General features: G+C 41.7%; 1 protein-coding gene and 2 non-coding genes across 3 annotated transcripts; all 3 read left to right on the top strand.

Moving 5' to 3' along the window:
* The first annotated feature begins 3,195 nt into the window (after positions 1 to 3,195).
* On the top strand, positions 3,196 to 19,000 carry LOC141015714 (arf-GAP with dual PH domain-containing protein 1). Its single transcript, XM_073489873.1, has 9 exons — positions 3,196 to 3,287; positions 7,283 to 7,365; positions 10,010 to 10,122; positions 10,257 to 10,403; positions 12,299 to 12,382; positions 12,478 to 12,540; positions 14,860 to 14,931; positions 15,023 to 15,251; positions 18,956 to 19,000. Exons 1-9 carry the CDS (start codon positions 3,199 to 3,201, stop codon positions 18,982 to 18,984), a joined length of 909 nt encoding a protein of 302 aa, XP_073345974.1. The 5' UTR covers positions 3,196 to 3,198; the 3' UTR covers positions 18,985 to 19,000.
* trnar-ccu (transfer RNA arginine (anticodon CCU)) lies at positions 15,889 to 15,961 on the top strand. The gene has a single exon. It is a non-coding gene; the product is annotated as a tRNA-Arg (tRNA).
* trnar-ccu (transfer RNA arginine (anticodon CCU)) lies at positions 17,755 to 17,827 on the top strand. The gene has a single exon. It is a non-coding gene; the product is annotated as a tRNA-Arg (tRNA).
* Positions 19,001 to 27,356: the final 8,356 nt, after the last annotated feature.

Raw genomic sequence — 27,356 nt, 5'->3', positions numbered from 1 at the left:
ATGAAGCTACAGCAACAGATGAGACACACTTACTCTGGCTCTGTGCAGCACCTCTAAAGCACTCTATATCCTGTTTGTTAAGTCAAAAAAGTGTACAAAAGTGTAAAAACAACATGTGGGTTTACAGAGGTTTGTGTGCCAGACTTCATTTTGGGTGAGACAGGTTGCCAGGCAACCAGCAGAGACTCCAGGAAGTGACTGGTATCAATTTCTCATTTGACTCTCTGCAAAAAAAAATAATTCCCAAATGTTCAACTATTCCTTTTTAGAATGAATCCTTTTGCTGAGGTGGTTCTTGCATGAGGCCAGATATTGAATATACTGACGCGTGCATAGTAATGTGTATGCATGCACATTTAGTATGTGAATGGTTTGAATGTGCATACAATACAGAGAAAAAATATTAAGTACGGAGCCCACGGTGGCTCCAGTGTGTAAAACTGTATTTTAATTGATGCTGTTGCTATGGAAACGGCCCAATCAGCAGACATTTTCTTATCAATATGGCAGAAATTCTGCTTGCTGACTGACACATGCTGTAGGTGCAGATCTCATTAACTCATACTGCTGGCTGCTGTTTATTTTATGCTTGTAAGTCAGTGATGGGGTTTCAGGAAAGTGTACATTAGGTTACAACAGGGATCAGAGTTTGTATCTGGTTTAACATAGCTGATATCAGTCAGTTTAAAATGCTTTGTTGGCTGCCTCCAGACATGTCTAGTCCTCGTGCAACACAATGAATTCTTATCTCCTGAAGAACATTGATCCCCAGCTGACCCTGACCTCTGACCTCCCTTTCGGAGGGAGAGAATTTCCTCACAGGGATCAATATGACTCCATTAGTGAGGCTGTTCGCACTTTTCCTCCTGCGTGCAAAAAGAAGCTGAGCTGTCGCATGACTCGCAAAATCTGTTGGCAAGAAATGGGAGTTCTGTGCAAAAATTGTTGACATTTTTTAAGGTTGTCATTTGTGATACTTGACAAATGTGCTGTTGCTCTGCAGGGGAAGTGTGAAGATGTCCTTTGCATGGATCATGTCAGTGCTTTAACACCACCGCTGGGTGACAAAGAGCACTTTGGGGGAGGTGATGCTGGGATGAGTCATGAGGAAAAACAGGGGGTTGGGAGTGTGAGAGGACAATAATTAGGATGTAACGGGGATTTGACTCACAGGAATAATACAAGAGAATTAGATGAATGGACCGGATCTGGTTGAAGTTTAGGAAAAAAAGGTGAGGGCCTTCCTTAATTGTCGCTTTGTGAGAGTTTAGGGGTGATTTTGAGATGCCAGATTTTATTGTTGAGACGTCTGGAGCTGCTGTGGTCCCACTTCAATAAAACATCCACAGTAAGAGGAGACACTTTTGTCTAACAGCCACAGTATTCACTCTATCAGCCGCACCTAGCTGATACTTGGAAGGAGCGTCTGGAGTCCGACAAGGTGCCACGATCTGTCCCACAGGAGTCTCGCTTCATATTGACTCGCAGTAAAAACTTGACTAAGTTCCTGCTGATATTTGCTCTTCCCTCTCATCGTGAAAGTACCTGGGATGTGACAACTGACGGAAAGTCATTGTCAAAGAACTACCTTGAGATCAATCTGTCTTTCATCAGTCTGAGGAATGACTTCACGGCTTGTGAAAGCGTTTTACAGCCAAACGGGATGACAGTAACCTTAATGGGAGGCGAAGGAGAGCGATGGAGGAGAGCAGTTTGGGGAATTAAAAATGACTGAATATAACTTACAAAAAGTCTTTAAAAGGTATAATCAGACAAATTAAGGACAATAAAACATTAATATGATATTAAAAGGAAAGTCAATCAAGGGTACATTTATGAAAAGATGGTGCGTACTTAAAAAGCACAAAAAAAATCTGGGACCTAATTTACAAACCATACTGTGCTTAAACCATGCATATAATCACTTCCAAACATAGCATCTGATTTAGTCATTTCTTCTTATAGATGTCCCTGCATTTGGCTGGCAGCAAAGTGAATGTTGATTCATCGCCTTGATGCACGCTGGGAAGCTTTCCCACAGGGAGGCTGCAGTACTTTAAAGGGGCAATGTGTAGGCTTTCATTTTAAAAACATTTCAAAAAAACGAACTAAAATGATCAACAGAGTGTGAAGAAACAACTGTATGTAAATGAGCCTGCATGCGCACGAGCAGATGGATGTAGAACAAATGAGATTTATAATTCTTCTTGCGTGACACTGGGAGTGTGCATGTTCTGATAAATGAGCCCCCACCTCTCCGTTTTATGTGATGCCACGCCAGAAAAGGAAATATCAGACTTCTCAGCCTCATCTGTTGTTGCCATGCGAATCACGTTATTATGAAGAGTTGCTTATTTTATTGAACAGTCACTGAATGACACGCTCTGTAGATGCTTGCAGCTCACAGTCTGGAATAGTAAGCAGTTAAGATAAAGGGGAAGGCGTGACAAATAAAGTGGATACTGAGAGCCGAGGTTACGCAATGTGCTCCTGCTCCTTTTTGTTTTGATGATATTAACATCGTGGTCTTAATGTCACGTCCCAGGTGTCGAAGGCGACACATTTTGGCAGCAGGTGTGTCACATGGTCGTGACTCTCCGTAGAGGTTTGTGTTTCGGTTGGATTTTCTGCTGCTATATGACCTTCACAATAAAACGCCACAGTGCTGCATGCCTTCCCGAGCCCCTCTGAGGATAAGAGAGGCGTGTTGAGGGATTCAGCCAGCTGGATTGGACTCAGGGATTATCCTTGGATGAAACGCACAATAGAGGGACCGAGGGCGGAAGGCAGACACGTCCCAATGCAGTGTAACCATTTCCACAATTAATCCCACAGCAATGCCGGGGCCTCATTGTCAACTGAAGTTCTGTCATACTTAGGATTTTCTATGCTTGTCTCATTTAAAGTTTAATGTTATTTTCCTTCTCCTATTGTAGTTTTGTTGTCACCATTCTCCAGGGCTTACTCTTTGAAATGTCACGGCTGCCGTTGTAATCAAAGTGACAATAGAAGGAGACGTATTACCTCATGGAAGTGTTTCCAAAATAAAAGCACCTCTAAAATCCGGCTGGATAACACGACTGTAAATATGCTGAAATGCATCTTGTGGAAAACACTGTATATTCCATTGAAGTGAATGTTGGACTGTGAACAGCATTCACATGACCAGGTTGTGTTTTCCTGTCTTCCCTTCAGTTGATGGCTGCTATGGGAAACAATGCAGCCAAGGCCAAATATGAGCAGAAGGTTCCCGCTTTCTACTACAGACCGACACACAGTGACTGCAAGTAAGTACTCATTCATTCAGTCGTGACTTTCAAAACACGAACACTGGCATGTATAGATGATATTCATAGAAACAGTTTATGTCTGAAAAGAGAAAATGCCTGCTAACTCAAGCGGCCTAGCTACTTGCTAGTTAGCTAACAATTTGCTGAGGCTAACTGAGCTTACTCCCCATATTAGGCCTACTTCTGTTTTGGAGAACAGACTAGTGTTAAAAACAGTGTGGAACCATCTGTTTAGTGACAGATATAACTTAAAACAGTATTTACTTTACAACGACCTCCTTTTCTGGCACGGCTATTAAATATTTTACGGTACCAGTATGGCACCAGTGCCATGTAAAGGTCAGTGTTTGTGTGTCAGTGTGTAATATGACCTTTATTGGAGAAAATATCAGAGGTGAATTATAAGTTCACTTGTATTTTGACAACTGTCTCCTCCTGTATAAACAGTGAAAAAGATAGAGTGGAGTGGTGTGTCCTTATTATTTACTGTTGCTAACAGGAGCTAGCTGGCTTCGGCTAAGCTACGTGTGTGCCTTTTTCATGGAAGACATCTTGAGATGTATTTCATAGTAGAAAATTAAAGGTGTAAATAACATTAATGATGGGTTAATAGAACAGAGCCATTATTAATGATTGGTAGCACTTGTGCTTTTCTTACTATGGCAACTCAACATCTCGTACCGTGCAGCTCAAAACGGATTGTCCCCATAGACCACCATGATAAAAGAGGTGTTGACGAGACACCTTGAACTGCAAGGTCTATTATTACCTTTTGTATAATGAATTTTAAAGGTTTTATATTTGTAAAACTTCCCAGAGCTTAAAAAAGGTCATCCCAATCGTATGTAAAGTCTACGCGCAACAAGTCACTGTGACTGCCAGTTCTGGAAGTGTTCTCCCCCATTCCATATTCCCATATCTTCCTTTAACAATATCCTCCATGCTTCGTAACACAGAAACACAAGTTTCTCCTGAATAATGTAACAATCATAGGGGTTTGTTGCGGCCGCCGCTTTGAATTATTTCAGCTTCATTTCAGAGAAATCACGTGTTGTTTGTCATTTCGGAAAGTCAAAAAAAAACATGTTGTCATACACTTGGTGCTGAAATGTACCAAGAATTAACCAAGAATTTCAAAGTAAATTAATTTAAGCTGCAGATTGAGTTTCAGTTCTTTCATCAGCCGTCATCTCTAGCTTGTAACACTTTTAGAGGACAAAATTATCACTTCCTTGGTGTCTGGCCACCTGACAAATGTAAATCCAAATACACTCTTCTTTAAGCTCAGCCTTTGTCTCCATCACCTCTAAGCTGTCCTAAACGCTCCACTATGTTCACTAGCTGACTGCTTACTTTGCCCTGCTACTATTAGGTGCAGGACAGGTAGTGCACAGTGGCGATTATAAGACTTTCTGAGTTGAAAAAATATGTGTCTGCCAGTTCTGGGAACCAAAGCAGTAAAGTTTCAGGCCTTAAAACCTCAAGTATATGCTGAAAGACGACACTATCAAACACTCTGTGAGCTGAGGGAACCCCTGCAGAGTGGGGTGCTAATAATCTGTGGGTACAGTGCTACGAGCAACCCCTTTCACGTTAGACAGAGTCATTTGATTTATTCTTGCTATGAAAATATTGATCACTGTGGCTTTAAAGTGTCATTATTTTATGTGATGTCGGCCCTTCTTGAGCCGACAGTCCTCTGCCCACACTGCCTATGGCCGAATGTGGTGAGAAAAAATGCTGAATGCAGAGGCAGTTTCATGTCGATTAGTGCAAAAGTGATGCACCATGCTGCGCAGTGGGACAGTGTTACTGTAAATGTATATTTAGTTTATGGTTCGCACCTCTGACTTTGTATATCACTTGAATTTAACTTCCTCTTCCTCTTTGTGGGTATAAAAGGACTAAAAAAAGAAATCACACACCCCCTTGGACTAGTTCATGTTGCTTAAGATCGTTGAGTCACAGTTGATTGGTTGAGCTTAAACTTTTTTTGACAACATCAAAGTTATTATTATAGAATACTTTTCTGACCTCAAATACTTTGATTTTATAAGTTGAGGTAGTCATACTTTTGGTCGCCTTGGACATTTTTAGGCTTGTCTATCCACTTCTCTCTGTGTCTGCCTCCTTCCAACAGAATTTCATTACAACAGACAGAAACAGAACCGAGAAAGGTAGAGCGAGAGGAAGCCTAGATGAGAGAGAAGTGTCTCTCTCAGTGTCTGTGCCATGGCGCTGTTTGTGTTCACTCGCTCTGCTCCCCCGAGGGCCACAGGGTTTAGTGTTTAAGATCCAGTGTCACTAGAAGGCGTCGTTCAAAGAAATATCTGCTAAGAGCAAGACGTCTTACTCCTTGATGCTGATAGAACGGTTGTTTAAATCCTACTCGAGAGAGAAAAGGGGCAAATAAAGCGAGAAGTGTGTCGAGATGGAGAGGATGAAAGCAGTTCGGAGCCTGAAGGGGGGTACTGAAAGGTTGAGAGAGGTAGAGAAGGAAACAGGATGAGAGAGATTGTTGGCATGGTGATGTGCTGACTGCTGCCATTTGTTTCTCCTCATGAGAGGAAGATGGTCTAAAACTGTGGTTGCTTCCTTTATATGCAGCTTTGGTTAAAAGTGTGGAAACAAAGGTAGTAATCATATTTGCCATTGAATGACTTGTGTTTCAATACAGCACATGTCTATGAGTGCTCAAGGGTTATGCTATTTCTTTAATAAGGATCAGGTAAGAAACATAATGTAAAAGGGATAGCGGCAAAACCTCCTTGGCTGAAAAATGAAGCCAATGAGGAAGTGCCAAAAACCACAGTTCTTCAAATGGCCACTTGAAGCTGGCTCCAAAAGTGAGTCAATCCCCACAGAGCACAACATATAATAATTCTCAGGCACAAAAGTCGGTTTTAGTCTCAATAGCTAATGTCTAAAATTAACTCAATCCCAGTAAAGTTGTCATGAATGGGTCATGACAACTCTACTGGGATTGAATTTTTATATAACTCACTCAGTTTTAATTATATCAAAGCTTAAAGTTAGGCATCTTTAAGGGTGTGGACACTTTAAGTGACAGCTAGCCGCTAGCTGGGTGACATCACGGAGACTAGGCCTATATGTCCATGTTTTACAGAATTAAAAAAACAGGTTTAATGCTCTGCCATTGTAAAAATAGGTCAAATTTCTGGGAAATACACTTTTTCGCTTTATGGCACAGAGTAAGGTGACAATGGCAATACCACTTTGTGTTAAATATGAAGCTACAGCCATACAGCTATGGAGGGTAATAGCTGTTTCCTGCTTTTGCCAGTCTTTAAGCTAAGCTAACTAGCCAGCAGTGGCCTTATAATTACTAGACATATGTGAGAGGGGTATCGATCTTCATATCTAACTCTCGGCAAGAAAGCAAAAAAACACATATTTTCCAAAATCTCAAATGTATTCCTTTAAATAGACAAGCAAATAAATCAGTCAATTACTAAATGCTAATATGTATACATAATTAAGGGTGATTTCATCCCTATATGTTCTTTGACTAAATTGTGTTTTATTCATGTATCATCGCTTTACCTCTACAGATGGTATGAAAGCAGATACACTCACAAATACCATTTAAATACCATTCTGTCTTATCTGACTAAATGCCAGTGTTTGTGTCAGAAGTTAATCTCTCCATTAGACTATAAATACTTGAATCAATGACCACAAAGAGGGATGATAATGTTTGAGTAGCTCATTTTTATCCTCATTCATCTAACGTGGCAGCCTGCTTCTCACAGCAAGAACTCCTCTGTTCATCTTCTTATAAGGACATCACATGCTGTAGGTCAAGCTATACATTTATTGAGTTAAAACTAGCAGATTATTTCTATTATTTTTTGTGTAGTTAAAAGTTAAACTGAGTGGAAACAGTTTCATACTGTATGTGTGTATATCGGGGCCCTTAGCGGGTGCAGCTGAGGAGACAGCTAACTGTGTGTGTTTTTCCATCTCTCCAGGCTGCTGAGAGAGCAGTGGATCAGAGCCAAGTACGAGAGGAACGAGTTTGAGTTTATCGAAAAACAGGAGCCTTACTCAGCAGGTACGTGACATGTTTGCATTATTATACTTGTGAAGACCCTCATCCAAGCTGATTTATTTTCAAGCTTAAGCTGATTTCCTCATTAGTACCCCTTGGGCACAGCTTGAATATTTAATGATTAATGGTCTCAGCTATGTAGAAAACACTATCAAAGGAATAGTTTTGGGAAATACACGTTTGCTTTCTTTTTGAGAGTTAGATGAGGAGATTGATACCACTCTCATGTTTGTATGGCATATATGAAGAAAAAGCCAGGCTACTAGTAGCTTAGCTTAGCATACATTGTGGAAATAGCTAGCTTTGCTTCTTTTAAAGGTAAGAAAATCTGCTGTCCAGCACCCCAAAAGTTCATTAATTAATTAATTAATTAGGGTGCGGCTAACCAGGAGTTGCAAATTTCTGCCAGAAATTGCTTCGGGTTGATCAGAAGTTGCTGTATTTGTGATTTACCAGAAAACTATTTACAGAACAGCCTCTGAATTGAGCTTCCAATCAAAGCTCTAATCACAACAGTAAGAGAACTATTTGCACAAGTTGTTTGTTCAAAGCAATAAAGTAATTAATACCCAATGGTAACACCTTTGTAATAATACCAAATGGAGATGCTGTTACCTTGTTTCTATGTGTCATTATCACCGATGTCTTTTAAAAGTGCAAGAAATTCTGTCATGCACCATCTTTTTTTTTGCAGCAGCAGTAGATGCAGTCATACAGTCAGAAGTAGATGAAGAACACAAGCGCTCATATACAAAAATGGCGGTTGTATTGTCGTGCCAGTCTTGCTTTGTTTACCCTTCGATAAGCAGAACCTTGAAAAACTCCTTGGACAAACATTTCTAGCTGGAATTCAATTACCCTGAAACATCCATCGACTTTCAAACATTAATTTTCATCCTTCTTCTCTTAAGTGGTTGTGTATATGTTTGCAGTTTAAAGTGCCATTGTTGTATTCGAGCAGTGACACTTTAATTGTCCCTGTTTGTTTGGTTGTGTGTGTGTATGAGTGTGTGGATGTTGAGTGCACAGTATTTGTGTGTGTGTGTGTGTGTGTGTGTGTGTGTCTCTACTCGTATACATTTCACAGTCATGTTGAAGATGGAGCCATCTGATTGGCTTGCAGTGACCTCATGTGTTTATTGTTACGGTGGAGCAACGTGCACACAGGCGCGCATACATGCAGACAGGGCAATGATATGAGTCATTCTGTCATCTTTATTTGGCCTTCAGGCTCTGTTCATCATTCATTGTGAGGTGCATGACATTGGTGTATGCGTGTGTGTGTGTGCGTGTGGGTGCATGAGTGGGCATCTGAAATTGACTACTGGCAGTAACCTGGCCTACACAGCAGCCAATGTTAATATTGATCCGCTATGCAAAGGATAGGAGGAAGAAAAGAGTGTCAGTGAAGGCGGCGAGGGTGGGGACAAGGAGGGCTATTGATCGATGAGGTAATCCCAGTGTAGGTGAATGTTTCATGTCAGAAAGTCACAGCCACAAAGACACACACCCACATCAAGACGGAGCAAAATGAGCGCAGAGGACGAGAAGACAGACGGGAGGCAATCAATGGCAGTGTGCCTTGAATAAGAAGATGAAAAAGAGCAGTAGAGGCATGAAGTTGTGTATGAACATGTAAATGAGGCATGTTCTGTACATGCTATACATAAGACTTTGGCTTTAATGTTTGACGTCAACCCTGTAAACTGCTGAGGAGGTTCATCAAACTCACATTGTCTTGTGTTAGGTTAAGTTATCTACCCAGCACACGAAAAAATTAAATAATACTGTGTTTAAGTTAAGTTCCATTTAAAGTATTGGCTCACCCGAATCACAATTAAAGCCATTTTGTAACTGCAGTCTGGAAAGTTAAAGTGTGAAAGTGGAACAAAACTGTCGTCATGGTTGGATATCACAGTATCTAATTTTTGGCAAATCAGCCCTTTAAGTTCCTGTTACTTAATTGATCTCCCCTCTCATCCAGTTTTCCTCTTGATTAAACTATTTCATTTATTTTATTCTGTACTATGTATTAATTCAGCAAATTAACTTCTCTTTCATCGCCCGTTAGAAAACACTCTTGCTAATGTCATGAGTCAAATGGCTGAAATGTAAATGAGTCCCCTTTTCGGAGCACTACCTGATTGTGTTTAGACATCCTCCACCCATTAAGGCACTAGAATAGATCCGGAGGGAAAACACTTCACAGCATGACCAAAATAGAGAAAGAGAGAAAAGGGAGTAAAAGGAGGCAGTGTGGCCAGAGCTATACACCAAAATAGACTAAAGAAGAAGAAGATGAAGACTTTACAGGCTATAAATAGAATAGCGTATCATTAACATGAAAAGAGGATGTTCTTAGTTTTAGAGACAATAAAATCTCTGCGTGCTGTCTCATGCTGCATCTCTTGGATGTCGTGTTGTCTCCCTCCATCTCCTTTTCCTCATTCCCCTTCTAAACACGATTTCAAACGATCTTTGATTTCAGCTTAACTGAAGGATCATCTTACACCAACCAGCTACAACATCTCACCATTACTGTTATTAATGCCTCCTCCGTTTAATCTCTCATCTGCTCTGATGGGATTTTGATACCATCCTCCCAACCGCACACACTTTTTTTCTCTCTCTCTCTGTCTCTGCCCAGGGTACAGAGAGGGGTTTCTATGGAAACGAGGAAGAGACAACGGTCAGTTTCTCAGCCGAAAGTTCATCCTGTCGGAGAGGGAGGGAGCGCTAAAATACTTCAACAAGCAGGATGTAAGCGAGATGATGCAGCAGATTTTAAAGGGTGTTTACAGACGCACAATTGCACTTTGGTAAAAGCCAGCAATACTCAGGCATATGAGACTTTGACTATGTTCTTTTTGTTGTTCATGCGTTCCTCCACCAAGGCGAGGGATCCCAAAGCGGTGATGAAAATCGAGACCCTCAATGCCACCTTCCAGCCGGCCAAGATTGGCAACCCCTGCGGCCTGCAGATCACCTACCTGAAAGACAACAGCACAAGGAACATCTTTGTCTATCACAGTGATGCTAAGGTACACTGCTACACTACTCTTTACAGTATAGAGTATATGCTACAACATAGTATAGAGTTGAGTCCCAAAGGACATTGTTGCAGGATGCCTTAACCTTAGTAGAGGCAGCAGTGTGTCTATATTATTTCCTCTGGCTCTTCCGTGACTATACGTTTCTACTTGTCACTTTGATCATGAAGGTGACACCATCTAGTTTAGAGAATATTATAGAGCAAGGCTAAACTGACAGAAAGGCACGATGCATTCTAGTCATGCTGTTAACATGGGGGGTGGCATCCCCCCTCAAATTGCCTACTGGTGAATCCTATCACTGCTCGCATTTCCCTTTAAAAAAAACTCTTTACTGGAGCGTTTCCCACAATGGCACAAGAGTGTGCTTCTCGTAGACTCCATGTCAAGTGTTAGATTACAGTAATACAGGGCACTAATACAAGGTTAGCAGTATAATATGCATGCTGCCTGCTTTACAGAGTCGGAAATATTTAATTTCCTTTTGGCATTTTCTGTAACATGGCAGCCAGACTGTATTTGGATAATGGTACATTTTGTGTTGTTTTGGCTCTGAGACCATAACTATGCTGACTTTTAGCTTTAATTCAATGGGTCTACATCCATATTCAGTGAAAAGAGCAAGAATTGTCTTACTGTTCAAAAATGGGGTGCTATGGGGAAAGAGAGGGCTGCGATTTCTACAGTATATGACCAGTACAAGTACAAGGTCCTGATAACCTCAAACAGTCTTAAAACTAAAAGTCAGCACTCTCATAGGTCTCATGGGCATTGTTTTATTTCAAAGATCAGAGCCAGCCCAATGAAAAATCTGTTTCATGAAACTAAATGAATTTAATCCAGGAAGCGTTACAAAATAGATTTGCCATATTGCTGAAACCCTGACTGATAATAACCTTCCACTTGAATCATGCGTAGCCTGTAAGCTAGTTAGCGCGTGTCTCTCAGGTCTGCCACTTGCTGCTCCTTCTGCTACTCTTCAAAAAGCATGTCGAAAGCACCACATCCAACCCAGCATTCATCTGTAAGGTCTAAGCATAGCTTCTCCATGGGGGGGGGGGGGATCTCTCCACGCCATGCTGACTTAATGCAGACGGATTCATCTTCTGTCCTTTGTTGTATACTTGCATCTACAGTAAAGTGGTGATCAAAGTATTAAATGTTGTTTGGTTTGTAGGATCAACAGCAAACCTTTAGGAAAGTATTTGTAAATGCTATGGTAATAATTGATTTTATTGGTCCCATGATTTCTGTTCTGTTTCCTTGGAGGCTTTCCTGGAAAGAACAATGTAAATTTAGTACTAATGATAGGAAAAAAGAGACACATGTTCTGAGCCAGTACACTAAGTACTCATTTATTTTGGTTTTCAAGAAAGAACCAGGAAGTAATAAATAGATGTGGAGGAGGAGGGGGGGAAAGTTTGCCCTCATTCTCCTTTCAAGCTCTGACCATTCTGATTTTGAACCAATTTATGTTTGTGTGTATGTGTGTGTGTTTGAGACAGAGTGAGAGAGAGTCCATCTAAAATGAGAAGATCAGATAGAAGAAAGACAGATATTATTAACCATCCGGGGAGAGAGTGGAGCCTCAGACAGGAATAGCACTGCTCCCTCTGCTGGCTGAGCGGTGTTACTGACGGCTGTGACAGAGCGAGTTCATTGGGTTCATTCAGTGTCACCGTCACTCTCGTTTCTGTGGTGGAGTTATCGACAGCACTGCAGCATCCACAGAGCCGAGGTGCCTTTGACTGCACCTTACTGTGTGGAAAAGATACCTTCCCAGGCATCTGGAGAAAAATTATTCACCCAGACTAAAAATACATACTGTGAATAGACAGTGCGTGGGATTCCAGCAGGACATGTTGTCACTGAAGGTGTTTTTACAGGAGATGGTCGACTGGTTCAATGCTATCAGAGCGGCCAGGTTCCACTACCTACAGGTGGCCTTCCCCGGAGCAAGTGACGAGGAGGTGAGGGCGACTTATTTAATGTCATGGAGCTTATTGTCGAGAAAACAATGGTCTTTGATCACTAATCATAATTTTTCAATTTTTTTTTTATTAAGCTGGTGCCCAAACTGACCCGAAACTTCATGAAGGAAGGCTTTATGGAGAAAACAGGTCCAAAGGTTTGTGTTGTGGTTGTGCTCACTGGATCCTCACACCCCTCTTCAGTGAAATCAGGAAAATTAATGTTATATATATAATGTTAAATATAACGTTATTACAGTTATATTTGCCCAAATCCTACCCAAAAACTTTATTTTGACTTAGTGTGTCACACACGCACACACATGCAGTATTTGGGGGCAGTGACTAATCCTCCATTTTGTTGGAGGTGCAGACAAAGAGGTCGTTATCACTCTGAGATGTTTCTTTTTGTGTCGGAGCCAGTGCATAACCACCGTGAAGTGGTGTAGTGCAGGGATTTGCAAAAACCAGCATCTAATGAAAAATGAGGACAGCAGCTCCAAATATGCATTTCTTAAATTCCCAAGCCACGAGAAACAGCCTTAGAGAAGAGCACTAAGACAATAAAGCAATCTGTAGGGACAATGCTTCAGTCCACAAAGTTTCAACTTTTGTTTATAGCGCGCAAGTGCTCTACACTTGGAGCACAGAAATGTAACCCGATGACAGATCGACATATGTACCACAAATAAGGGATAAATATCAACTCTCTTGCACCTCCAACAGTATGGCGGATAATATCACACGGAATTGTGGGTGGATTATGATGCAATGTGCACTTGCAACCCCTCAACACATTGTGTTAAATGAGCAATATGTAAGAAAACTCCCAGGACTGCTAACTGCACGGCCAACTGAGCTAACGGCAGCTACAGTTAGCAACAGTTTGCGGTTACGCTCGCAATATGCTGCCCCCTAATTGTTTTGAATCTCTCACTACCAGAATGTTTATTTTGAAAAAGTTTGATAAATCAATTAATAAGTAATTGAGGCCAGAAAAGGCAAAGAATCTGGTGTTTCGTAAAAAATTATAAATAAATAGATTTTATATATTGATATACACTGAAAAAAAATATAAACGCAACACTTTTGTTTTTGCTCCCATTTTTCATGAGCTGAACTCAAAGATCTAAAACTTTTTCTATATACACAAAAGATCCATTTCTCTCAAATATTGTTCACAAATCTGTCTAAATCTGTGTTAGTGAGCACTTCTCCTTTGCTGAGATAATCCATCCCACCTCACAGGTGTGGCATATCAAGATGCTGATTAGACAGCATGAATATTGCACAGGTGTGCCTTAGGCTGGCCACAATAAAAGGCCACTCTGAAATGTGCAGTTTTGCTTTATTGGGGGGTCTGGGGAGGTATCTGGTGTGACCACCATTTGCCTCACATCTCCTTCGCATAGAGTTGATCAGGTTGTTGATTGTTGGGTTAGGGTTAGGCACAGGTGTGCCTTAGGCTGGCCAGAATAAAAGGCCACTCTGAAATGTGCAGTTTTGCTTTATTGGAGACGGCTCATGGTAGAGAAATGAACATTCAATTCACGGGCAACAGGTCTGGTGGAAATTCCTGCAGTCAGCATGCCAATTGCGCGCTCCCTCAAAACTTGCGACACCTGTGGCATTGTGCTGTGTGATAAAACTGAACATTTTAGAGTGGCCTTTTATTGTCTCTGGATACGACACGTATACGATACGTATACGACAGCGTGTTCCAGTTCCTGCCAATATCCAGCAACTTCGCACAGCCATTGAAGAGGAGTGGACCAACATCCCACAGGCCACAATCAACAACCTGATCAACTCTATGCGAAGGAGATGTGAGGCAAATGGTGGTCACACCAGATACTGACTGGTTTTCAGACCCCCCCAATAAAGCAAAACTGCACATTTCAGAGTGGCCTTTTATTGTGGCCAGCCTAAGGCACACCTGTGCAATATTCATGCTGTCTAATCAGCATCTTGATATGCCACACCTGTGAGGTGGGATGGATTATCTCGGCAAAGGAGAAGTGCTCACTAACACAGATTTAGACAGATTTGTGAACAATATTTGAGAGAAATGGATCTTTTGTGTATACAGAAAAAGTTTTAGATCTTTGAGTTCAGCTCATGAAAAATGGGAGCAAAAACAAAAGTGTTGCGTTTATATTTTTGTTCAGTGTATATGTATATATAATTTTTGTCTTTCATGTTGTGACTACCCCCCAGTTTGTAAAACATTTCTTTAAAGTATACTATATAGCTAGTACAGTATATGATAGCTGTAGCTCATACTACAACCTTTATTTTATATTATTTATATATTTATGTATAATTAATTCTTACCTAACCTAACAAAAATGAAAGGCTTCAGTTTGTTAAGACTTGCAGACACCCTGTAGACCTCTTATGACCAATTCTAGTGTTTGCAGTGTGCTGAGTCTGTTTTTTCTCTCTTCAAAGTTTAATTGTCTCTTGCTCTGCCGCAGCACACAGAGGGCTTCAAGAAGAGGTGGTTTACTATGGATGACAGGAGACTCATGTACTTTAAAGACCCTCTGGTAAGGAGACATGACCTTTCCTTTAGTCCTGACTGATCCCTTAGTTTGTTAACACAACTTTGACTTTTCTCTCTCTCTTTCTGCTTCCCAGGATGCCTATGCCCGTGGCGAGGTGTTCATCGGCAGTAAGGAGAACAGCTACACTGTCCTGTCCGGCCTGCCCCCGTCCACGCAGGGCTACCACTGGAACCACGGCATCACCATCGTCACGCCAGACAGGAAGTTCCTGTTTGCCTGCGAGACCGAGGCCGAGCAACGAGATTGGATAGCTGCCTTCCAGAGGGTCATCAATCGGCCAATGAGGCCACAGGAATATGCAGGTGAGGAAATCTCTAAACATTTGAATACCTACAGGATGCCTTTATTCCTGTTTTTGTTTTAAGTGTTTATGGTTCCATGTTTTAAGGTCCCCTGTGGAGTTTTTTGATGGCTAGCAGCACTATGCAGCAATGCTTTTAAGCGTGGGTCTCTGTATGGTTGTATCTTTTAACACACAAGGTACAAACCAAGCAACATAGTGAACATCATCATGATGTATTTTGTGTCATAAACTGTCCCCTCCTTTGTTATAGGCTCTGTTTTTATATCCAAGTGTACGTGGACGCACCGGTACCACAAGATGATGTATTGACCTAAACAAATACGCATGGTTCTTAACTACTTGCGGCTTTGACTATAAAGTGGTGCTCATTTAAGGGACATATTTTAGTATAATTTCTGAGCTAAAGTGTGCTTTAGTCTCTAGTTCTCTGTTCTGTCAGTGCTTTACTGTGTCTCCATGTGCCTCCCCCTCCTCTTTGTGTTTCTCTTTATCTCTTTTATGTTTCCTCTCTGTTACTGCCACAGTAGCGTCAGGGGCCATTGTTATTGTATCTAAAACCACACATTGTGCTTCCCCTATAGTTGCTTTATAGTGGAACCCACTCGATATCTGCAACCAAATCACACATCTTTGTAGCCCCAGTGGCCCAATGGATAAGGCACTGGCCTCCTAAGCCAGGGATTGTGGGTTCAAGTCCCATCTGGGGTGACTGATAGCTGGGAGGAGCCATGTATGGCCCATTACCTAGCTCTTGGTAGTCTTATATAGCTTCCAAGGCTACCCCACTTTACTTAGCTGGCAAACCAGCTGCTTCCTGTCTGACACAGTCACATGGCATAGTCGTGCTGAAGTCAGTCGAGAGAACAAAACATCTTCTCCATCGAGGAAAACCTTGCTCTTCTTTAAATAAATAAACACTCTACGTTAACATCTAAACTTCGACCTAACGTGAAAAGTTGTTTTCAAATGAACAGTCACTTCTCTCGCAGGTTGTCACACATAAATCCCTAGTTCCTCAAAGGCACTGATTGGTCTGAACCACTGTGGTTTAGCCACAGACGGATAGCTTGAAGCCCGGCAAGATGGAGTTGCAAAACCACATGATCACTTGATCTCGTGAATCCAGCTGCCTTACGGGAAAATGTCACCGTAGCATCGGGGGCCATTGTTGCCTTTCCACTGAAGTACTTTCGGTATAGTAACCTTTGAGTCGTACGTAACCCCTGGTAACTGTACCTAAACGCCAGATCTGTTGTGCATTTCCACTGCGGACAATACCCTTAAATGTAGACAGGTTTGTTACCGACCGCTTTCTCTTTTCCAGCAGTTGGGAAACAATGGGAGAGACTGGTGTTAACTCTTAATAAGCCGCTGCATTTATTAACTGGCACATTGTGACCTGTCCTGCCTGACTGACAACTTTTTATCCTCTGCTCTGCTCGCATTCACCGACTCTTTTCTGCAGCTCGCTCTCTCTTGTGCAACCGCTCACTCCTCGACCGCACCATCTCTACACACAGCACACACGTGTAGTTGTTTAATATGGGGATGGAATTGGCTGGCTTGCATGTTAAGGAAGGCCCAGTGGCCTAATGGCACTGGCCACCTAAGACAGGGATTGTGGGTTCGCGTCCCAGCTGGGGCCACTCAAGGCAGAGTGCTGCAGTGGAATCATGCAGGGCCCATATTCCACAGCTTGCTGAACCAAAACCATTCTCTGATAATGGTGGAGCCCTTTGGTAAATCCAACTCTTACTAAAGCCATTCGAAAGAAGAATACATCTTTTCCAACAGGAATAACCTTCAGTGCCGTTCATTGCTCTTCATTCAATGAAGAAACACTGACCAGTTCTGATATAACTGATGCTATAACAGCATCTTTGCTAACCTCATGAGGAGCAGTCTTGGTTTTTTTTTCAAATGAACAGTACTTCTCTTGCTGGTCGTAGTTCCTCATAGGATGCCAATTGGTCTGAACAACTGTGGTTTGGCCACAAGCACACAGCCTGAAGCCTGCCTGCTAGACAATGCCAAATTGACATCAGAGGCCATTGTTATGTTTGGACTGAAACTGTATGGATGTGAGACATGTGAAGCCCCAGTTTCCTAATGGATACGGCACTGGCCTCCTATGTCAGGAATTGTAGGTTTGAGTCCCATTTTGGGTGACTTCACCACTCTTGCAGACCCGCAGACTACTTGCAGGTACATTCCCCTGAAGCCTGCAAGTGCTAAAGACTGTCCAAACCCTTCTGCAGAGTCCGCTTGGGGTGCAGTCTTCAGTGATTTAACTACCCACAATTCGTTGCAACACAAACATCTCATAGTTTTTCCAGTCACCGCACATACGACTGAAGGCCAAGACGGCTTAATCCACAAGTCCAGAGGGTAGACAGTTTGGATTCATCCTTTATAATAACCACACACCACACACAATATGCTTCCTGTATTGTTGCCTTTCACTGCATCACCACAGAAGTAGTCAACTGGGAGCCAGAGAAGCCCCAGTGGCCCAATGGATAAGGCACTGGCCTCCTAAGCCAGGGATTGTGGGTTCAAGTCCCATCTGGGGTGACTGACAGCAGAGTGAAACCTCACTCGGCTAGTAGGCAGTCAACCATAACTGTTCTCTGCTAACAGTGTTTTACTGACAGCTCGCTGGTCTCTCTCACTGCTGTCTGCCTGAGACAGTTACACGGCTCAGGGTGAGTTCTAGACAGCTCAGAACTCGATGATTTCCAGCCTGCCTAATTAAAATACAATGAATGCCACTCAAATCAGACTTTCTACTTGTAAACTCGGAGCAGCACCATCTTCCTCAACCTCATAACAGTGGGATGTGTGTGGAATTCATGTATAGACTACAGTATTTGTATGAGGCTGGTAAATGGACATTTTTAGATACATTTTAAGTATAAAAGAGCAGTAAATTAAAATGTGTAATGGTGTCTGTTACCTCATGCATCATTTTTCCTCCTCTGTTTCATTTTCCTATGAAAGGAGGCTGCACTGCTGACGGTTGCCAAGGGGAATTCATTTTGTCGCAGTCAGCCATGTTTAGTGTGGTAGTTAGTGTGGTAATTACTACATATGCTGTCTGTATAGAAAACCTGAGTCATGATGTCACATCAAGGCTAGCCTCTGTTCCACTAGCTTATGTCACTCAATGCCATCTCCCATTCAGCATTTTGTTATTAGGCTCACAGGGTGCCTTTAATTTCATCTCCTGCAAGCATTTTGTATTACCTCATCTGTTTGTATTAAACGTGCCACAAATTAAAGTCAATATGACACATATTGGTTAAAATCATGCTTTATTAAAGGTCGAATATGTAATAATTATAGTTGAAAACATTCAAAAATGTACTAAAAGTATCAACAGAATGCGAAGAAATAACAGTTTTGACATCTATGTCTTGTGTTGCAGCAATATCTAACCAGCTAGCCCCATCCCCTCCCCGTCCAAAGCTCCCGTGCTAGCAGTGTAAACACCAACACTCCCCTGGGGCTCAGAGCTCCCAGTCCGGCACCACTAGATTCACAGCTAACTGAGCTAACTAGCTAAAGGCAACTCTAGTTAGCAGCAGTTTGTGGTTACTCTGATGACATGCTGCCCCCTGTTTGTTTTGAGTATGAATTCGACCAATTCGACATATTGCACCTTTTAACTGTTGTTCTGTATAATATTTTGTGTCTTTGCAGTGGAGGCCCATTTTAAACACAAGCCTTGAAGACCACAGGAAGCCACAGCTCAGCTGGATCGGCCCAGTCTCAATCAGATCAGAGACAATCCCAACGTGTGACCACAGACCGTGGCGGGAGGTGGTGGGGTGGGGTTGGGGGACAGGAGGGGGGTCTTGGGATGGGCCGGGATGAGAAAAAAGATGTTGAAGGAAAAGAAGAGACAGTTGGACTTAAGTCTGTCTGTGTGTAGAAAACTTGAACTCTAATGGGACTAAAAGCCTGTCATGGGTTGAAATGTTGGTGATCAGAGGCCAAAGGGTAGATGATGTCATCACTAATGCGCCTACCAACCCTGTGCTATACATTATCACCCTTCCTTTCCCCCGACCCTTTCCCTGCAACAACCCCCCCTCCCCTATTTTGTCTTGTGAATGGTTCATTCTACCTGTAATCTAATGTAATTATGTAATCTAGAGTCATTTCACTGGTTGCTTAACAAAGACAATGCATTGTTAATTTATTGAATGTACAGTTTTGATGACAGTGGCTTACCGTGTGTGTGTGTGGAATCGTGACGTTTTCGTTGAGGACGCTGTGAGGTGGAACCGCTGGCACTGGCACCCTGTTATACCTGAACCTACAAAGTGCTGTTAACAACAAATATGCATAAAACCACACAAACTCTCAGTGATCACCGTCGCTGTTAACGTAGCCGGAGGTGGCTGATCTGCATCCAGACAGGGTTCTTTTACAACCTCAATCTGACAGCTGTTCTCTTATTTATTTGTACTGTTGAACATACTGAGTCATCGTAGACAGTTATTGCTGCTTTAAAGGATTGTAATGTGACAGGATTGTAATTTATATAACACTTCTACAACTGTTTTATTTACGTTTTGCATCTTGTTTTAAAGACACATTGTTGTGTTGACCTTAAAAATCACAGTGATAGTTTGTTTCATTATAAAAATCTTAAGATTAATACAGTTGGAGCTGAAATCATGTGTCCGTGTTTGATTTCTCCTCAGTCGTTATGTCGTTTCAGCATATCTGACGTGTGTGTCTTCTTTAGGACTACATATGATACAAGTGTGACACATTTCAACTCAAGGATGAAGTGATTTTCCTGGTTTAACTTGGGTCTTATTTTAATACATTTAACTCTCATTCTTGTTGGTCATACTAACTTATTTATTTTACTTTTATTTTTCTAAAGTATTTAGTGCCATATAATGCTTGTAATGTATATATGTATGTATATAATGTGGGCCAACGCCACATGCCGCAGCATTTATAGCCATTCATAGCCCCAAAACAAAAACACTTGAGTGAATTTTTATCAGAACCCCCAGTTTAGCCTTGTGTTTCTTGTCTAGTCAGACTTTGCTGTAGTGACGTAGGCTGAAATAAACTTGAACTTACCCTTCCTTTTTTTTCTGAGCATGTTTACTGACATTGGCAGTGCTATTATGAACACGCAGTTACGCCCATTTATCCTGCAGATGGAGTTCTCGTCTTACTTCGAAAGGGAGAACATGTCACCGTCAAATGAAATCTTCATACAGTGAAATGTTTTCATCCTACAGACTGAATTCGTCCTTAAATTGCAATGAAGAGATTAAAATCAGTGGATATTGGTCAAGGTTCCCCTGGATCCTTAAAATCCTTGAATGTTTGAATCAAGGCCTTGACAGAAATTGTAGTTTCTTTAGTTTTTTGTTTTTTTTAACATAATGTTAGTAAGTGTGCTACCTTCCGCTGTCTCAATGGGTCTCTTGCAGTTGCGTAATTGTTAAACAGGCTGCAAGCCTGGAGATAGTCAGGTGCGTGCATCAGTGACTGAAGTGGGAGGATGCCTGTTACAGCAAGGTGGACGTCTCAGTTTGGGTTTATGTAATGTTGCTGACTGAAGAACTGAAGCTGTTTCTCCCTTCAGGGTCAGGTCAAAACTTAAAATATAAATATGAGAGAACAAGAAAAATATCCAACAATGAATAAAGACAATAGAAGAAATGAAAACAGAAACAAATGAACTGACAGTGAGCTCCAGACATGTTTGATAGCTGCCTGGATGTGATGAGTTGTGCAGCTCTGGGTTGTGCAGCCTGCAGGAGGCAGCAAACATTAGCTCTGGTTGCATTTACAGCTCAGAATGATCTGTTAGACAACTTGTTGATATTTTTGAGGTTGAGAGATGCAACAAGGATCCAAGTCAGAGTCAAACTGAGGACGACGAGATGGTTTCTGATTCAGCCCGATGACAAACAACCTTTTCTAACACATGGAGCTGCTCCAGAGACAAACATGGTTTTAAATTTAACTGTTTTTTTTGTTGTTGTTGTTTTCTGGCAATTGTAAGTTTGATGTGACTGAACAAAGGCTTGATGTTCTCCTCCACACTCTGCAACTGAACATGTAAAATGAGTGACGGCCATTTTTTTATTCAAACTGTGTTCCCGGTCAAAAAATGACCAAACGTCGCTGCACATCCTAGTTAAATGATGAATAAATGATGAAGTACTGAAAATGACATTTGTTATTGAGATGTGATTAAAAAACAATCTCAGATAAGAAGGTAATTAAATTGTTGATAATAAAAATAATTTAAGCGTCAAACATTCAGGACATAACGTTGGTGAGTAAATGAGATAATTAGGTTTTTATAATAAAGTGTTTTCATGTGAGCAGATAATTAAAACCACTTCAATTCTCCACCTCCGTACTCTCCTCATGTTTCACCAAAATATCATTTCAATCAGAAGACAAAGATCCTCATTGGCTGATTTTAAACACTGATGGAAACAGTTTGTGTTGTTACCTATTAATATTGTAAATATTAAAATTCAGAGTCTGAATTTCTCCAAAACTACGTAGCGCCACTTTAATGCTGATTATTAAACAGTTGCATTTGTCTTCAGTCAGTGTGACTAAACTCTCAGTCTCTTACTGAGTCAAATGAATATTAACTGAACAAAACAGACTGTGTTGAAGTAACTGGTCAACAGGAATACCTGTTTCACTGCTTCCTGTCTGTCAACACAACAAATATTGTGATCTAAATATCTCAGTGTGGGCTCAATCTGAATCCTTTCATAAAGATTGTAATAATTTAAAATGAATTATGTTAAATAAACGTTTGTAAGATGTTTTTGGATCAAGGCTGGACACAAAATAAACAGAACATGAAGATATTGGAGCCCAAATACATGAGCAAAATGTGATCAAGTTAATATATTTTGAGGTTAATATTTCCTCCAGACAGTTTCAGAAAATGATTAACCTTTAATATAAGTAATAATATAATAGAGAACACTACAGTTCAGGCAGTGCTGGTGCTGGTTCTGATGGGACTATAGCCCCTCCAACAACAACAACAACAAGTGTATCAGATTCCATTTCCAGCAATGAATCAGCACTTTGGACTGAAACACTCCCCTGAGTCACATGTGAACCAACAGCATTCAGCAGAGGTCTGACAAAGCTCCGCCCTCACCTGACTCACCTGAGACAAACCAGGAAACAGTGTGTGTGTGTGTGTGTGTTTGTGTCTCTTTAGTAAAGAACCACAAGCAGATGATCAGATTCACCTTCAGACTGAACTAACAACGTCCTCTGAGTGAGTTCATCTACAGGAGAGAGGAGGAGGAAACTACAACACTGCAGACGCTCCACACACTGAAGGTGAGTCCGACTAGAACCAGAACTCAAAGTAAACTTCAGTGAAGTGAAGGAAGAAGTGGAGCTGTGACTGACTGTACTGTCCGCTGTGTTCCCAGCATCACTCAGAGACAAAATGGCTTCCAGATTAGAGGAAGATCTCTGCTGTCATGTCTGCCTTGACATCTTTAAAGATCCTGTCATCCTGTCATGTAGCCACAACTTCTGTAAAGACTGTCTGCAGAGCTGCTGGGCAGAGAAAGAAATCAGAGTGTCCAGTTTGTAAGAGAAGATCTTCAAAGAATATTCTACCTCCTAACTTGGCTTTAAAGAACCTGTGTGAGACCTTCTTACAGGAGAGAGATCAGAGAGCTTCAGAGGATCTCTGCAGTCTGCACTCTGAGAAACTCAAAATCTTCTGTCTGGACCATCAGCAGCCGGTGTGTCACATCTGCAGAGACTCAGAACAACACACCAACCACACAGTCAGACCCATCGATGAAGCTGCACGACAACACAAGAAGAAACTTCAGGAAACTCTGGAGCCTTTAAAGGAGAAGTTAAAGGTTTTTGAAGAAGTTAAAGTGAAGTTTGATCAGACAGCAGAACACATGAAGGTCCAGGCCCGACACACAGAGAGGCAGATTAAGGAGCAGTTTAAGAATCTTCACCAGTTTCTTGAAGAGGAAGAGGAGGCCAGGATGGCTGCACTGAGGGAGGAAGAGGAGCAGAAGAGTCAGATGATGAAGGAGAAGATGGAGGCTCTGAGCAGAGAGATAGCAGCTCTTTCACACACAGTCAGAGCCACAGAGGAGGAGCTGAGAGCTGAAGACGTCTCATTCCTGCACAACTACAAGACTGCAGTGGAAAGAGTCCAGCAGCCCCCCCTGCTGGATGATCCACAGCTGCCCTCAGGACCTCTGATAGACCAGGCCAAACAAGATGAAGGACATGGTCTCCTACACTCCTGTGGTTCTGGACCCAAACACTGCTCATCCAATACTCATCTTGTCTGAAGATCTGACCAGTGTGACAGGAGGAGATGAACAGCAGCTTCCTGATAATCCAGAGAGGTTTGATTGTTACATCTCTGTCCTGGACTCTGAGGGCTTTAACTCAAGGACTCACAGCTGGGACGTCGAGGTTGGAGACAGTACACGCTGGTCACTGGGTGTGTTAGCAGAGTCTGTCCAGAGGAAGGGAGACATACTGTCTGGATTATGGAGAATAATGTTATACGAAGATAAATACTCAGTGTGGTCACCATCAGCTCCATCCACTGTTCTCGTAGTGCAGAAGAAGCTCCAGAGGATCAGAGTGAATCTGGACTGGAACAGAGGAAAGCTGTCGTTCTCTGATCCTGATACTAACAGACACCTACACACCTTCCAACAGTCTTTCACTGAGAGGGTGTTTCCATTCATTAACACTGTGGATAAAGTGAAGATATTACCCCTGAAGGTGTGTGTGACAGTGGAACAGAGCAGTTAAAGAAGTATTTCATGGGGGTAGTGAGCAGGCCATGGCGTAGGTTGTGTTTTTTCTCAGCTCCTCCACCTTTGCTTGTTTTAATAAATAATTGCTTGGTTTTTTTTACCCGTTGACAGCGGCAGATAACTCATAAAGCTCTAAATAATGGTCAAGAACAAGAAACCGAGGCTGGGGGCGCAGGGTGGTCCTCCAGTGGATGATTGTGACAACTCCAGCCTGTCAGTGAGCTAGCTAGCGCCGCCGACTCATCAAGGTCAGCTAGCCTCATGGTCGGCACCGCAGATACGACGGCGGAGGGGTCCTCCTCACCCATCCTGGAGGCCATTAGACGGATGGAAAACTCAATGAACACAAGGTTTGACAACTTGGAGACAGCCCTCGCTGCGGTAAAATCCGCCCTAGCCGCAAATTCATCCCGCATCACCAATCTAGAAGAGGCCCGGGAGGACCATGAGGCGCGCCTCGCTGACCTGGAGAAAGTTTGCAGTGAGCTGCGGACCGAGAGTAAACTCCTCAGAGCCAAACTGAGCGACCTCGGGGGTTGGTCAAGAAGGCAAAACATCAAAATCATGGGTTTGCCCGAGAAAATTGAGAAAGGCTCGGCGACGGCATTTGTGTCAGAGTTTCTGCCTAAACTCCTGGGATCGGACCTCTTTCCCCACGGAATAAAAGTGGACCGAGCTCACCGGATCGGCCCACCGAGCAACAGACCACGTATCACGATTGCCAAGATCCACCATGACCCGGAGAAAGAGAAAATAATGCATATTATATATATGATATGTGGAGAATTCAACATCCCACAGAGAAAGAGTATTCTTTTTTTTCACATGTTCACAGCACTTGTACGAGGATTGATTACTTCCTGACTGACTCTAAACTAACACCTGCGATTCGCTCATCAAAATACCACAATATCCTAATCTCAGACCACAGCCCAGTTACCATAGGTATCGATGTTGGATGGAAGAGGCCCCATTACAACTGTCGGTTCAATGCAAACTTGCTTAATGATGTAGGATTCTTTGAAAAATGTTCAGCATTTATTGAGGATTACGTTGCTTTCAATGACACAGGGGACATGACAGACTCGACTTTGTGGGAAGCATTTAAGGTAGTAGTAAGAGGATTTGTAATATAAGGCAGAGAAGAGCTAGACTGTCAGAAATAGATCAACAACTCCCTTTGACAAACAACAAAATCAAAGTTTTATTACATCTATGAAATGTTTGTAATGAAATACCCCGCTGTTAGTCGTCTGTTCAGTGAGAGGAGGAGTCCTTCTATATTTAAGGTAAGCAAGATTGAAACCATCCGTCGCCCAGGGAAGGAAACAAAGGAAAGAAGAGGAAGAAAAACGTGAAAAAGAAAGAGGTACAGTGACATCAATGTGATGAAGTGAATGAAATGGTTGAATGAAAAGTTAATGTTACTCCCACCTTAAATTCATCAGGGACATATGGAAAGTTAACGTTAGGCCTGTTCAGGTGTTATTTTAACCTGTTGGCTGTGTTTTCCTGCTTGTATGTCAGTTAAAATGCTATTAGATTTCCATCCCCTTTATAAGTAATAGGGCAGTTGTAAGACTTTGGTTTATTGTGTCACAGTTTATGTTTGTTAAAGTTTACATCAGTGTTAAAGTGCAGTTAAAGTGTATTACTGTTAATACTCCACACCTTAGCTTTCCCATATCATTCATAGGCTTTTTTATTAAAATGTAACATCCAGTGGTCACATATACTTCTCTTCTCTCTTCAGATGCACTTATATATATGAATAAATATAAAAAATATAAATATTATACCACCACCCCCAGTGACACAGCATCAGGTGCTCCTGTCTCCTCTACCTCAGCACAGCAGAGTGACAATATTCTTTAATATGTGTGTGCAATACCTTATTTATATTGTATGTTTGATTCATTTTATGTCACTTGTTTTCGTGTTCACTGTTTATATTTTGTATGTAAATAGAATATTCCTTAATATGTTTGTGCAATGCCTTATTTATATTGTATTTTTAATTTATCACTTGTTTCTTTCTTCAGTTTTTATTTGGCGTGATATTTTTGACTTAAAAGAAATAAAATCTTGAATACATACATGCAGTTTCTGTGTGAGTGTATGAAAATTGACTGCGACGCAAGGGGGCGCCAGCTAAAATCTTGCCTAGGGCACCAAAATGGTCAGGGCTGGCACTGCAGCAAGCAAAGGCTTGAAACATGACCATGAACCAAAGTTGTTCCAGCATGGAAGATGTAAGACAATAGTTAAAAATAATCTTTTACGATGTTTTTTTTTTCTTTTTCTGTAAGAATTGAATGTTTATTACTTTTTGACGATATAAACTACATATGTGAGTAATGTGCGTATTTTGTAAATTACAGGATGATAATTAATAAATAATTAATTAAAAGATAATTGAAGTTACAAGTTTCATATTAACAGAAATGTAGCTGATTTGAGAATAAGATAAATATTCACAGGCAGCCACTTCAGTCATGACCTTTATTCAACCAATATATAGTCGATTTTGAAGTCTATTCTTTAAGTTTCACAAGTGAATCCTGGTGAAACTGTTTGTAATGTTTTCATTCTGATTTGTATCATTTATGTTCTTTTTTGCTTCAAATGGAGCGTTATTAGTTTGTGGTGGTCAAAATTACAATTTAAAGATGTTTTCCCAGCCATAAAGAACATAAAACTTTAAGCATATTAAATGTCAAGTTTGAACTTATCTGTGGTTTGCAGAAAAGCACACTGCCAACATTTATTCTGGAGCTTGGGTTGCGTTTTCTAGAAAGTCATTGTGGTGAAACAGTTGATGCAGCAGAAGTTTAAACTTTGTTCAGCACTGCACTTGGACAGCTGTCTTCGTTCCAAACCCCAACCGACTCAGCAGCCCCAGGCTGATCCTTCGGAGGATGCCAGCTCCAGCCCTTTCCAGCTGTTCCTCCCCGGGCTCCTCACCCAGGGCTCCCCCCTGAAACACCTCCCGTTTCCCCCTCAAACTCTTCCTCTTCCTCCTTCCCTTGCTTCTCACCATGCTCCTCTGCTACCTCCTCCGCCTCCTCTCGCTCCTCCTGTTCTCCACCCTCTAGCACCTCCTCTGGTGCCTCTTCTAGTTCTTCCTCTTGTTAATCCTGTAGCTCTCCTTGCTCCTCCAACAGATCCTCCTCAAGCATGTTTAATTACTTGTAATTTTGATACTTAAGTTCATTTAATATCAGATACTTTAAGACTTTTTAATCAAGTACGACTCGTATGGGTGA

This window comes from Pagrus major, chromosome 20, assembly GCF_040436345.1.
Source record: "Pagrus major chromosome 20, Pma_NU_1.0".
Classification (NCBI taxonomy): domain Eukaryota; kingdom Metazoa; phylum Chordata; class Actinopteri; order Spariformes; family Sparidae; genus Pagrus; species Pagrus major.
Note: the sequence above shows the minus strand (reverse complement) of the source record. Positions and strands in the feature narration are given on the sequence as shown.

What these genes read in the sequence shown, in the direction of transcription:
- LOC141015714 (XM_073489873.1), top strand. Translation starts at nt 3,199, where the DNA reads ATGGCTGCTATGGGAAACAATGCAGCCAAGGCCAAATATGAGCAGAAG. An exon ending in CCGACACACAGTGACTGCAA is followed by an intron (nt 3,288 to 7,282) that starts GTAAGTACTCAT and finishes CCATCTCTCCAG; the next exon opens with GCTGCTGAGAGAGCAGTGGA. An exon ending in AATACTTCAACAAGCAGGAT is followed by an intron (nt 10,123 to 10,256) that starts GTAAGCGAGATG and finishes TCCTCCACCAAG; the next exon opens with GCGAGGGATCCCAAAGCGGT.